Here is a 14369-nt window from a genome sequence, read left to right as displayed (position 1 = left end):
TAAGGTTGAACATTACATTAGTTTGTAAGATAGCCTTAACTTTAGGCTATTTACTGTATTTCAAAAGTAATATTGAATTGTGTTTGGTTGACAACGCAACCAAATATCAACATTTAAAGGAAATGTAAATACTGCTTGGATAGTTCCATCTGAGCCATTAGCTTATTCCCATTCTTTAAATTTTATTTTTGGTTGAGTTTGTTAGCAGTTGATGTTACTCTTCAATAACACAGACCAAGGCAAATCAGAGGGAGAAAAATAGGTTTATTCAAAGAGGACAAATCATAGATGTTGGGAGGTAGATGTTCATTCTCCCCTGTCCTCAGTGATTCTCTCCACAGAACAAAGAGACAGGATGTAGTTTATAACCCAACCCTAGCCTGTGGTTGTTCCTCCCATGTCTCTGACCCATTGATCATTAATTCCCTATTACCGAAAAACACTTTCCATTGATTGTTAATTCCCTCTTGACCTTTAGTACACTAATGACTTTTAGTCCTCTTGACCTTTAGTCCTCTAGTCCTCTGCGTTGTGTATTTATCTTCTAAATATTCTTACACTCCTCCCTAGACCATTTAAAAATAAATATACTTAAAATGTATTTTTAGAAAACATGAAATAATACAGTATAAAAAGACATTAGCAGTAAGCATAAATCATTCACATTAAACACCTTGCATTTCTATCAAACACAAAGGGCGTATTTTACTTGCTGTTACAATAAGAAATAGATTTCAAAGAAAGTTACAGAAAATAAGTATTAACCGGTGTAATGATGATGTCCCTTATGATTCCTACCTCATCCTGTATTAGGAGGAAACTCACCAAAAATTATTGTCTGCAAGACAATAATATTCAATTGTCCTATTGGTATCAGTCCCACATAGACAACTATTAGAGATTATGTTCTGACAGTCTGCCGGTAGTGAGGAATTCTTCTTCCGTTCCACTGGTTGATAAGGACGTCTCTAATGAACACTTTACCGGTGATCTTGTATCGTTTCAGGTACAGTCCTTCGGTCAAGGCATATTGCTTCACTTTCAGACGATAGCTTATCATAACCTGTAACGAAGGAAACAAAAAAGTGAAAGTAACATGTCCTGGTTTCAAGAGAATTTGATATTTCACATAGATTTCCACAAGTAAGCATGTCCCAATTTTCAGGAAGACGTTGGACATTTCACCTAGATATCCCTAATATGACGACTGCGGTGTACAACATAGAAGCTTATCAGGTTCTGATCATCTTACCATGCTTCTTCACCTGAGATTGGCCCCCGATTGCTAATCAATCAGTTCTTTATTCTCCAGGATCCGCTTTGTCATCGAAATGGACAACCTTGTGACATGTATCCATCGTGATTTTCCCTGGACTTTTACTGCTGACCTCGTTATGAGCAAAACTTGATAAGGACCTTCCCACTTGGTCCTAATGTCTCTGTTATATATATTTTTTTTACCATCACCCACTGTCCTGGTACTATGTCCTGTCCCCCCTCAGGAGTTATTTCCCACGCCTTTTTTACTTGTCTGTCTGCTTCCCCTAACGCATTAGAGAGTTGTATGCAATAGTTAAGCATTGTGTCACTCAAAAAGTGAACGTCTGCTTTTCTCAAATCTAACATGCCTGGTAGTGGCATTGGTCGACCTGTGACGACCTGAAAAGGACTAAACCCTGTGGTTTTGTTATGTGTTGCCCGTATAATACATAATACCTTAGGCAATGCATCCGTCCATGCTATCCCTTCTTTAATGCATCTTTGAAATTCTCTCTTTCAAAACTTGTTTTGTGCTTTCTACCTGCCCACTCGATCGAGGATGGTAAGGGCAGTGTAGTTGCCAGTCTACGTCCTGACACACTTTTTCTGTGAAATGAGTGCCTTTGGTTGAAATCTAATTGTTCCTGAAATCCCCATCGGGAAATTATTTCTCAAATCAGTATTTTAGCTGTGTGTTGTGCGGTTCCTTTCTTAGTAGTGTAGGCTTCAACCCATCGCGAGAAACGATCAACAACGATCAGCAAATCTTCCTGTCTCTTACATTTGGGCAGCGTGATGTAATCAAGCTGTAGATGTCTGAAGGGTCCTGGTGGGGCAGGCGCTCGTCGTGTCTGTACTTTCACTCGTCCCTTGGTGTTGTTTTCCATACAAATGTTGCAATTCGCCACAACAGCCTCAGCCTCTTTCTGCACACCAGGATTCCACCATTTCCCCACAAAACGATAAACTATCTTGTCCACACCAATGTGTCCCAAAGAGTGGATCTGTGTCACCAAGTAGGGTAAGAGTGCATTTGGCGCTACACATCTCAGGTTGTATTTCCACACACCTTCTTGATTGAGTTTGCATCCTGCAGCCATTCATTCCCACACTTCATCTTTTGGTGCACTGCTTTGCATGTCTCTAATGTGTTGCAATGTATCCAAGGTGTATTTCCTAATCAGCTTAGGTGACAGAGGCAGCCGCCTTGGCAGCTCTGTCAGCCAGATCATTACCTTCACTCTCCTCTGTAAAGATTTTTCCATGTGCTTTCATTTTCAAAATCGCAACTTGTCCAGGTAACTGGAGAGTGTTCAGTAGAGCCATGACCTCTGGTCCATTCTTCACAGGAGCTCCCAGTGATGTATCCTCTGTTTTTCCATATTTTTTCCAAAATAATGGGTAACGCCGAAAGCATACCTTGAGTCTGTGTAGATATTAGCTGTTTTTCCTTCAGCCTGTTTACATGCTTCTGTCAAAGCCACCAATTCCGCCACCTGTGCTGATATTCCTGCCGGTAACGTGCCTGTCACTATCACATTGTCCATTGTAGTAACTGCCCAGCCTGCCTTCCTCACACCCCCCTCCACAATGCTTAAACCGTCTGTGTATAAGATAAACTCAGGGTTTTCCAATGGATGACTCTTAGTAAACCCATCAGTGAGCTGATCCAAAACCAACCCACAACAGTTGTTCAAGTAATGTGGTATCTGGAGGAAGCATCAGAGTAGCTGGATTACATGGTGTGCCACGTTGTATGATGATGTTAGCAGCCTCCAACATCATTGACCATTTGTTCCAACGAGCAGCTGTGACCTGTGCAGCTCGATTCATTGTCAAAAGAATATGAACAGCATGTGGACACTTGATGGTAAGATGTTGGTCGAGAACAAGCGATGCCACCATCAACACAGCGACGTAAGTAGCCTGCATACCTCTGAGACAGGGTCCCCATCCCAACGTCATATCATCCAGTTTCTTCGAATAGTAGCCTACAGGTTTCTGACAATCACCATGGTCTTGTGTCAGTACTGAGGACATGTAGCCATCTTTTTCAGCCACAAAGATGGTGAACGGTTGGTTGCCCTGAGTCCGGAATGCCCAAAGCCGGCACTGATGACAGAGCTAGTTTGAGCTTGCCAAAAACCTCTTTCTGTTCTTCCGTGAAGGCTACAGAGTCTTTTGAATCAGGGTTTCCCTTGAGGAGGTCGTTAAGGGGTTGTGCAATTTCGGTGAAGGAGTCCACCCAGCATCTGTTGTAGTTGCACAACAGGGGGGGACCAAGTTAAACTAACAACAAATGAATATATCTTAATCAGTTAAATATAAATCATAAAGGTACGTACCTAATATTTCATCATATACATTCATATTCAATATATTACACAAACGTACATGGAGCTCTGTATGTTCTGTCTTTTATACAAATATGTCCAAATCAGCTCTGACACATGCAATCACAGGTTTTCTTAGGGCTAGCTTTATGGCCTTTGCCATGCAAGTGGTCTAACAGTGATTTTAGATCCTTAGCATGTGTTTCCTCATCTTCTGATGCCAACAATATATCATCAACATATTGTATGACAACAGATGACATCGGAGGAAGATCTTGGAGATGTCTCTGCAATGCCTGATGGTAAATGGAAGGACTATTATGAAGGCCCATCGTATTCCTAGTCCACTGATACTGTTGACCATCCACAGAAAAAACAAGCCATGGATGGACCTCTGGATGTAAGGGTACCGACCAGAACCCATTAGCCATATCAATGACTGAGAACACAGAGTGAGCAGGTGACAATGAGGAGAAAATGGTTGAAGTGTCAGCCACCAGTGGAGTGAGCTTGGAGATGGCTTCATTTGCATTGCTGTAGTCCAGTGTCACTCGCCAGTCACCACTTGATTTTTTTCACTGGCCCTACTATTCGAGGCAGAATGTGTCTTTTCAACTGTACCCATGTCCCATAGATCTTTAATCACTACTTTAGTAGCGGCCATAGCTTCCTTGCTAATGGGATATTGTTTTGTGCAAGGTAGAGCAACATCTGTCAAGCACACTGGTTCCATATCCAAAGTTCCACACTCATTTTTCTTCGTAGTCCAAATAGGATGGTTCTGAACTGTAGATCCCTGCAGTTGTCTAATTTTCCACATCAACTTCCCTTCAGATATGTTCAGTGTAGAGTCAAGTTGCATTATAACATCAGGGCCTAAAATAGGTTGTTCAAAGGAGCCTATCCACACCCCTGCATCAATCTTCATTGGACCAATAGAAACTGATAATGGTTTGGTCTGTTTCATATCTGTTTCCCCTCCCCCACTCCTGTTGCTCTCATCTTCTTGCCCGTGTACTGAGGACGTATATGTTTTGCATACGATATGGGCAATGCAGTGACTTCAGCACCCGTATCTACTAAAAAATATACTGCAACGTTAAACATCATGTTCACATATATTCCATCCGATTTCATATGTACACCAGCTGAGATGTGAAAGAGGGAGTCTATTAGTTTACCTCCACGGCATCCAGCAAACTCTGCTGCTGAGCCGGAGAGAGCTTCTTACATTTCTGCATCAGCCTTATGTTGTTGGGGCTGTTGTCCTGCTTCCATTTTCACTTAGACGGAACCTACTTCTCCTGGCCATTCCTCATAAGGACACGTTTTCTTTTACAACAGTCTCGTTGCCAGTGACCAGAAATCCCTCAATAATGACATACACCAGGTTTCTCTGCTGCTGAACGAATAATGTTGTTGGTTTCACTTGGAACCTGCACAACTCTGATAACAGCTGGTTTATTATGTTGATTGATGTCTCTGTCCAGTCGTGACATTCTGTCAACGATGTCACCGTAGTTTTGTCTCTCCCAGTCATTATTTGTGGAAACAAAAGTTTTCCGCAAACCATCATGTGTGGATTGCATCAGCTGATGGGTGATTACACTCAATTCCTCCAAAAATGGGGCATCTTCATCTTCCATGTCGGGTAACACACTGTGTCTAACCACCTCTGCTCTAAATCTTTCTTTAAATTCAACAAACGGTTCTTTTGGTTTTTGGACACATTTGGTTCTCTCCGCAAATGGTGGTTGCATTGGTCAGACCCTTAAGGTAAACATGTGTGGCTCTCCATCCATCGGCCACATCTTGCTCTTCACCACCCACAGCTCTATAAACCTTTTCTTCAAGTACACCATGTTCACGGCTGTTCAAAACAAAGGCTAGTAACTGTAACCCATCATAAGGATGTAGATTGTAGAGTTTCTTATAGCGCTTCAAATGGTCCCGTGTCTTCATACCCATGTCTCGTGGATGCTTCAACATTTTTGACCATTCATCCAACTGTTTTGGAGATGTTTATTTATGTGTGATTACTGTCACTGGAGGTTTGTCTTTACTTCATTTTACCTCCTGTGTTCTGGTTGGCCTAAGTTCGTCACTGCTGTCAGAATATGTTGACTCAAAGCCAGGTATTGCTCACCAGATGCTTGAAACCTGAGACTGGCCAATGAAAAGATTAAGATGGGCAAAAGAACACAGACACTGGACAGAGGAACTCTGCCTAGAAGGCCAGCATCCCGGAGTCGCCTTTTCACTGTTGACGTTGAGACTGGTGTTTTACGGGTACGATTTAATGAAGCTGCCAGTTGAGGACTTGTGAGGCATCTGTTTCTCAAACTAGACACTCTAATGTACTTGTCTTCTTGCTCAGTTGCTGCACCAGGGCCTCCCTCTCCTCTTTCTATTCTGGTTAGAGCCAGTTTGCTCTGTTCTGTGAAGGGAGTAGTACACAGTGTTGTACGAGATCTTCAGTTTCTTGGCAATTTCACACATGGAATATCCTTCATTTCTCAGAACAACAATAGACTGATGAGTTTCAGAAGAAAGTTCTTTGTTTCTGGCCATTTTGAGCCTGTAATCAAACCCACAAATGCTGATGCTCCAGATACTCAACTAGTCTAAAGAAGGCCAGTTTTATTGCTTCTTTAATCAGGACAACAGTTTTCAGCTGTGCTAACATAATTGCAAAAGGGTTTTCTAATGATCAATTTGCCTTTTAAAATGACAAACTTGGATTAGCTAACACAACGTGCCATTGGAACACAGGAGTGATAGTTGCTGATAATGGGCCTCTGTACGTCTATGTAGATATTCCATAAAAAATCTGCCGTTTCCAGCTACAATAGTCATTTACAACATTAACAAAGTCTACACTGAATTTCTGATCAAGTTGATGTTATTTTAATGGACAACAAAATGTGCTTTTGTTTAAAAAACAGGGCATTTATAAGTGACCCCAAACTTTTGAACGGTAGTGTATACAAACTCAGCAAAAAAAGAAACGTCCCTTTTTCAGGACCCTGTCTTTCAAAGATAATTCGTAAAAATCCAAATAACTTCACAGCTCTTCATTGTAAAGGGTATAAACACTGTTTCTCATGCTTGTTTAAGAACCATAAAAATTAATGAACATGCACCTGTGTAATGGTCGTTAAGACACTAACAGCTTACAGACAGTAGGCAATTAAGGTCACAGTTGTGAAACTTGGGACACTAAAGAGGCCTTTCTACTGACTCTGAAAAACACCAAAAGAAAGATAACCATTGTCCCTGCTCATCTGCATGAACGTGCCTTAGGCATTCTGCAAGGAGGCATGAGGACTGCAGATGTGGCCAGGGCAATAAATTGCAATGTCCGTACTGTGAGATGCCTAAGACAGCGCTACAGGGAGACAGGATGGACAGCTGATCGTCCTCGCAGTGGCAGACCACGTGTAACAACACCTGCACAGGATCGTTACATCTGAACATCACACCTGCAGGACAGGTACAGGATGGCAACAACAACTGCCCGAGTTACACCAGGAACGCACAATCTCTCCATCAGTGCTCAGACTGTCCGCAATAGGCTGAGAGAGGCTGGACTGAGGGCTTGTAGGCCTGTTGTAAGGCAGGTCCTCATCAGACATCACCGGCAACAATGTCGCCTATGGGCACAAACCCACCGTCGCTGGACCAGACAGGACTGGCAAAAAGTGCTCTTCACTGACGAGTCACGGTTTTGTCTCACCCGGAGTGATGGTCGGAATCGCGTTTCTCGTCGATGGAATGAGTGTTACACCGAGGCCTGTACTCTGGAGCGGGATCGATTTGGAGGTGGAGGGTCCAATGATGCTGTGCCACTGACTTAGTCTGGCTTTAATTCCAGTTTGTATAAAAATATATAATTGATGTTGGATTCATGTCATTTCACCCATAAACCAAAGTTAAAGGACTAAATTAAACTTTAAATGCGCTTCAAATAAAGGTTGCTTTGGTCTCCCAAGTGGTGCAGCGGTCTAAGGCACTGCATCGCAGTGTTTGAGGCGTCACTACAGACCCGGGTTTGATCCCAGGCTGTGTCACAACCGGCCGTGACTGGGAGTCCCATAGGGTGGTGCACAATTGGCCCAGCGTCGTCCGGGTTAGTGGAGGTTTTGGCCGGGGGGGGGGGGGGGGCTTTACTTGGCTCATCGCGCTTTAGTGACTCCTTGTGGTGGGCCGGGCACCTGCAGGCTGACTTCGGTCGTTAGTTGAACAGTGTTTCCTCCGACACATTGGTGCGGCTGGCTTCCGGGTTAAGCAGACGGGTGTTAAGAAGCGTAGTTTGGCAGGTCATGTTTCGGAGGATGCATGACTCTCCAGAGCTTTTTGGGGCGTTGCAGCAATGAGACAAGATCGCAATTGGATATTACAAGAAAAGGGGTATAAAATAAAGGTTGATTTGACCCTATTCTTTAACTTTGCAATATTGATGATATGAGTGATAAAGTATGGCCAAGTTTGATTTGCTCTGTTAAACCTAGACTTAGGAATAACTTTGATTGCCACTTAACTTAATTGATTAACTGTTGCTATCTCAACTATTCTCATGGTAGCACATTGGTAATAATCAGTGACAAATATCATACCTAAGCAGGGCTGGGCTTGGTTAAAACCCTGGATGGGAGACCAGGGTAGCTGTAGATCAGTGGTCACCAACCTTTGAGTCGAGATTACTTTATGAGTCAAATTACAAGCCGAGATCTACCATTGATGTTTTTTTTTAACATGATTTAAAAAATGTATGCCTATGCAACATTAACCTATTAAAAACAGTACTGTAGTAATGAGGTTTGTGCAGTAAGTTATAGGCCCAAAACACCACAGCATATTGGCTGAATTGCCCTGCCAATGCATTCTTGTTTATCTCAGATCATTTAAAAAAAAGTATATTTCAACAATTGAAGTAGGCTATATGATCACACCGGTAATAGACCAGTTGTTCTATTACTTGTGAGGCACAGCTGAGGTAACAAATAAAAATTGGCTTTTATTTTAGGGGGCTGATTGAGCCTGCATCTGATGGTCAGTCTCAGTGGAGGGAAAGGGCAGCAGACCGGGTGCGCTCCTCATCATCCCTTTCCTCCGCTGACTCTGACAAAGTCCTACTTAAGTAGTTTTTGGGGGAATCTGTACTTTTACTTCACTACATTCCTAAAGAAAATAATGTACTTTTTACTCCATACGTTTTCCCTGACACCCAAAAGTACTCATTACATTTTGAATGCTAATAGGGCAGGAAAATGTGGTTTAAATCACATACTTATCAAGAGAACATCCCTGGTCATCCCTCCTGCCTCTGATCTGGCGGACTCACTAAACACATGCTACGTTTGTAAATGATGTCTGAGTGCGCCCCTGGTTATCTGTAAATAAAATAAACGCAAATGTGGCTGTCTGCTTTGCTTAAGACAAAGAATTTGAAATGATTTACACTTGTACTTTTGATACTTAAGTATATTTTAGCGATTACATTTACTTTTGACACTTAAGTATATTTAAAACCCAATACTTTTAGACTTTTACTCAAGTAGTATTTTACTGGTTTACTTTCACTTTTACGCAAGTATGACTATTGGGTACTTTACACCACTGCGCCTATGTCCAGAGAAAGTGAAATATTCCTTGATATTAAAAAGACCCAAGCCGCTAATAATAAGCCTATCGATACATTTTCCTAATCAGTCATTGCAGCTGCAGTGCTGGTTGTAGCACAAGTGCATTTTATAACTTATGTAAGTGTTGAATAGAAAGTGTTGACAGTGCCGAGTAAACTTAAGAGCTCAAAAACAGCAGCTCTGTTGTATTTGTTGACAGTCTAGTCATAGATTTTATACTTTTTAAACTGTCTCAACTTTGCAGTAGCTTTGTTTTACGTCTGCTACATTACTGTAGACAGTAATCTGAGCCATCCGATTGGCCAGTGGTAGGCCTATAGTGCACTTGATTTGCTCCCCCAGGAGCACTGTGTGCCGGGTAGGCGCGCAGTGCAGCTGAATCTGGTGCACCTACCCCCAACATTACAAGATGAAGGAAAAAAAAAATTGGAACGCAAGGCTAATCTCTTGTTTTTTTACAGAAATGTTTGGCATCGACTAGGAATGCGATTACCATGACAATCTTGTGGTTGAAATATCACCTTCAAAACAGTTGATAACTTTTTTCAAATGCAATGTATTTTTCACAGATTCCACATCACAATATTGATTCAACCAGTTTTTGCACAGCGGGACTCTGGGTCTGCCCTCAATGTGTCCCGTTAAGATGATCTGTTTGAGCCGCTCACATGCAATTTAGGAGTCCCACCTCAGGCAAACAGGGTATTATAAATCAAGCCATTCTTCAGGGATAGAGAGTCTAGAGAGAAGATCACCTTGAGGATCCCCAGTGCAGTCTGCATACACACATATGCAATGGAACACCCCCCCAATCCACACACACACACACACACTACGATCCATGCATCTGAGAGCGTTCAGAAAAGTGTCTAAAAATATATTTTTTCCCACATGCACTGTGCCATATAAAATATTTATAGTGACTCCCAGTCCTTTAGCTCTGGCATTGATGCAGCAAGACTCAGAGGGGGTGCATGTGTGTGTGCATGAGTCAAGTTCAGGTTCTAGATCCCAGGCCACCACACAGACAAGGTTTAAGGAAGTTTGTTTACTTCAAAATAATAATTTTGGTTACACCATTGCACACAAATACTGAGTCCCAAAGATAATGTACATGCTTCTACTCATGGTGGTGCTTCTACTCAAACACTCATCCAGTATTTGCCCGTCGGTAGTCGGTTGCCAGTCGTTCCTCATCGTCCATTTTCAAGTGTCTATGGGGGGGGGGGGGGATGGTAAAACATGCATGAGCAGGGAGACATTCTGAACAGAAGGAGAGTGTGGTCGACTCTGGTAGGAGAGTGTGGTCGACTCAGGTCCCCATCTGGCTGCAAGGTCATTGGTGGCTGGGGTGACGGCGGCAGCAGCAGTTTGGCACTAGTCTTACACCTACAGCAGCAGTCCGGAAATGAGTTAGAAGCTCTATTATAACCAAGCAGGTTCTTGTTAGGTCAATGAGGCCCAGGTTGGCAGACCGAGGCCAATTCCCGTCTCAAAGGAGAACAGCTGTTCTGTTTGAAAAGAAGCAAACAAACACTTGTTCTCAGTTGAGGCTGACGTTTATCTAAACGAGTAGCATCTCACATACAACAGAAATAGAACAACTAAATCACCTAACGACTTCCGATAACAGATAACAGACTGTGCAATCGATAATGCCAATCATGGATGCTATACTAATCAATCAGTGATAAACACAACAGAACACCAGCCAAAGGGGAGGTGTCTACATTAAATCAAATAAGAAAACTAGTAAGAGCAACACAGCAAACCAAGGTAAATCATGCAAAGTGAAATGGCAGACGTTTTGGAAATGAAAAGTCACTGCAAACTCGAAATACATATTAAATACACACAAAGAAGGCGTGTCTATAATTAGGGAAAATCTAGGGAGGGCAGCATGTGTCAAGTGTGTACCAGATTAAAAGAAAGGAGACAAGGATACAGCAGTTTGTTTATATTTTTGATGGAAGTCATATAAAAAGTATGGCTCATTTCTTTAATGAGTCTGACGCAAATGATATAATGTTGCTCCCGGACAAGGGCCAAATCCCTGTCATTTGCATCAAGGAAAGAAGGAAATACAGGGGGCGCAGATCAGGGTGCCTTGTGAGAATTTGTTCGCGAGTGGGTAACCCGCCTCTACTATCCGTTCTATTAGCCAACATGCAATCACTGGAGAATAAACTGGATGAGCTCGGGTTCGAGACTATCCTACCAACAAGACATTAAAAACTGTAATATCTTATGTTTCACCGAGTGGTGGCTGAACGACGACACGGAAAATATACAGTTGGCTGGGTTTTCCGTGCATCGGCAGGACAGAACAGCTATATCCGGTAATCCGAGGGGTGGGGGTGAGTGTCTATTTGTCGATAACAGCTGGTGCGCGATGTCTAATAATAAGGTAGTCTCGAGGTATTGCTCGCCTGAGGTAGAGTACCTCATGATAAGCTATAGACCACATTATCTGCCAAGAGAGTTTTCAGCTATATTTTCATAGCTATCTATTTACCACCACAAACCGACGCTGGCACTAAGACCGCACTCAATGAGCTGTATAAGGCCATAAGCAAATAAGAAAATACTCATCCAGAAGTGGCGCTCCTAGTGGCCATGGACTTTCATGCGGGCGAACTTAAATCCGTTTTACTTCATTTCTACCAGCATGTCACATGTGCAACCAGAGGGAAAAAAACTCTAGACCACCTTTACTCCACATACAGAGACGCGTACAAACCTGTCCAACGCCCTCCAATTTGGAAAATCGGACAAAAATTATATCCTGATTCCTGCTTACAAGCAAAAACTAAAGCAGGTAGTACCAGTGACTCGCTCAATACGAAGTGGCAAGATGACGCGGATGCTACACTACAGGACTGTTTTGCTAGCACAGACTGGAATATGTTCTGGGATTCATCCAATAGCATTGAGGAGTATACCACCTCAGTCACCGGCATCATCAGTAAATGCATCGACAATGTCGTCCCCACAGTGACCGTACATGCATATCCCAACCAGAAACCATGCATTACAATTAACATCCACACTGAGCTGCCGCTTTCAAGTAGCGGGACACTAATCCAGAAGCTTATAAGAAATCCCGCTATAACCTCAGACGAACCATCAAACAGGCAAAGCGTCGATACAGGACTAAGATTGAATCCTACTACACCAGCTCAGTCGCTTATCGGATGTGGCAGGGCTTGCAAACTATTACGGACTACAAAGGGAAATCCAGCCGCGAGCTGCCCAATGACGCAATCCTACCAGACGGGCTAAATGCCTGTTATGCTCGCTTCGAGGCAAGCAACACTGAAGTATGCATGAGATCACCAGCTGTTCTGGACGACTAAATGATCCCGCTCTCTGTAGTTGATGTGAGCATGACCTTTAAACAGGTCAACATTCACAGGGCCGTGGGGCCAAATAGATTGCCAGGACGTGTACTGAGAGCATGCGTGGACCAACTGATGTCACTTCACTGACATTTTCAACCTCTCCCTAACCGAGCCTGCAATACCTACATGTTTCAAGCAGACCACCATAGTCCCTGTGCCCAAGAAAGCGAAGGTAACCTGCCTAAATGACTACTGCCCAGTAGCACTCACATCGGTAGCCATGAAGTGCTTCGAAAGGGTGGTCAATGCTCACATCAACACCATCATCCCGGAAACCCTAGACTCACTCCAATTCACATACTTTCTCAACAGATCCACAGATGACGCAATCTCAATCGCACTCCACACTGCCCTTTATCACCTGGACAAAAGGAACACCTACAGTGGCAAGAAAAAGTATGTTTACCCTTTGGAATTACCTGGACTTCTGCATAAATTGGTAAAAAAATGTGATCTGATCTTCATCTAAGTCACAAAAATAGACAAACACAGTCTGCTTAAACTAACAACACACAAACAATTATACGTTTTCATGTCTTTATTATACACGCCGTGTAAACTTTCACAATGCAGGGTGGGAAAAGTATGTGAACCCTTGGATTTAACAACTGGTTGAACCTTCTTTGGCAGCAATAACCTCAACCAAACGTTTTCTGTAGTTGTGGATCAGACCTGCACAACGGTCAGGAGGAATTTTGGATCATTCCTCTTTACAAAACTGCTTCAGTTCAGCAATATTCTGGTGATGTCAGGTGTGAACCGCTCTCTTGAGGTCATGCCACAGCATCTCAATCGGGTTGAGGTCAGGACTCTGACTGGGCCATTCCAGAAGGCATATTTTCTTCTGTTGAAGCCATTCTGTTGTTGATTTACTTCTGTGTTTCGGGTCGTTGTCCTGTTGCATCACCCAACTTCTGTTGAGCTTCAATTGGCGGACAGATAGCATTACATTCTCCTGCAAAATGTCTTGATAAACTTGGGAATTACTTTTTCCGTCGATGATAGCAAGTTGTCCGATGTTGGTGTGCTGTGCCTTTTTTTCCCCACACAGTGTTGTGTGTTCCTTCCAAACAACTCAACTTTACTTTCATCTGTCCACAGAATATTTTGCCAGTTGCACTGGGGAACATCCAGATGCTCTTTTGTGAACTTCAGACGTGCACAATGTTTTTTTGTGGCCAGCAGTGGCTTCTTCCGTGGTGTCCTACCATGAACACCATTCTTGTTTAGTGTTTTATTTATCGTAGACTCGTCAACAGAGATGTTAGCATGTTCCAGAGATTTCTGTAAGTCTTTAGCTGACACTAGGATTCTTCTTAAAACCTCATTGAGTATTCTGCGCTGTGCTCTTGCAGTGGTCTTTGCAGGACGGCCATTCCTAGGGAGAGTAGCAACAGTCCTGAACTTTCTCCATTTATTGACATTTTGTCTTACTGTGGACTGATGAACATCAAGGCTTTTAGAGATACATTTGTAACCCTTTCCAGCTTTATGCAAGTCAACAATTCTTAATCTTGGGTCTTCTGAGATCTCTTTTGTTCGAGGCATGGTTCACATCAGGCAATGCTTCTTGTGAATAGCAAACTCACATTTTGTGAGGGGTTTTTATAGGGCAGGGCAGCTCCAACCAACATCCTCAATCTCGTCTCAATGATTGTTGTCCAGGTTAGCTGACTCCTGACTCCAATTAGCTTTTGGAGAAGCCGTTAGCCTAGGGGTTCACATACTTT

At 42.8% G+C, this 14369-nt stretch overlaps 1 protein-coding gene across 1 annotated transcript in view; it reads right to left on the bottom strand.

The window, feature by feature from the left end:
* Positions 1–360: 360 nt before the first annotated feature.
* Positions 361–14369, bottom strand: part of LOC115173828 (ubiquitin-conjugating enzyme E2Q-like protein 1) — a 59213-nt gene continuing 45204 nt past the window's right edge. The window contains exon 3 of the mRNA XM_029732267.1: positions 361–1063. Within this exon, the coding sequence (XP_029588127.1) occupies positions 902–1063 (162 nt within the window). The 3' untranslated portion in view covers positions 361–901. The remainder of the gene's footprint in view (positions 1064–14369) is intronic.

This window comes from Salmo trutta, chromosome 34 (assembly GCF_901001165.1).
Source record: "Salmo trutta chromosome 34, fSalTru1.1, whole genome shotgun sequence".
Classification (NCBI taxonomy): domain Eukaryota; kingdom Metazoa; phylum Chordata; class Actinopteri; order Salmoniformes; family Salmonidae; genus Salmo; species Salmo trutta.
This window is presented reverse-complemented; position numbering and strand designations above follow the sequence as displayed.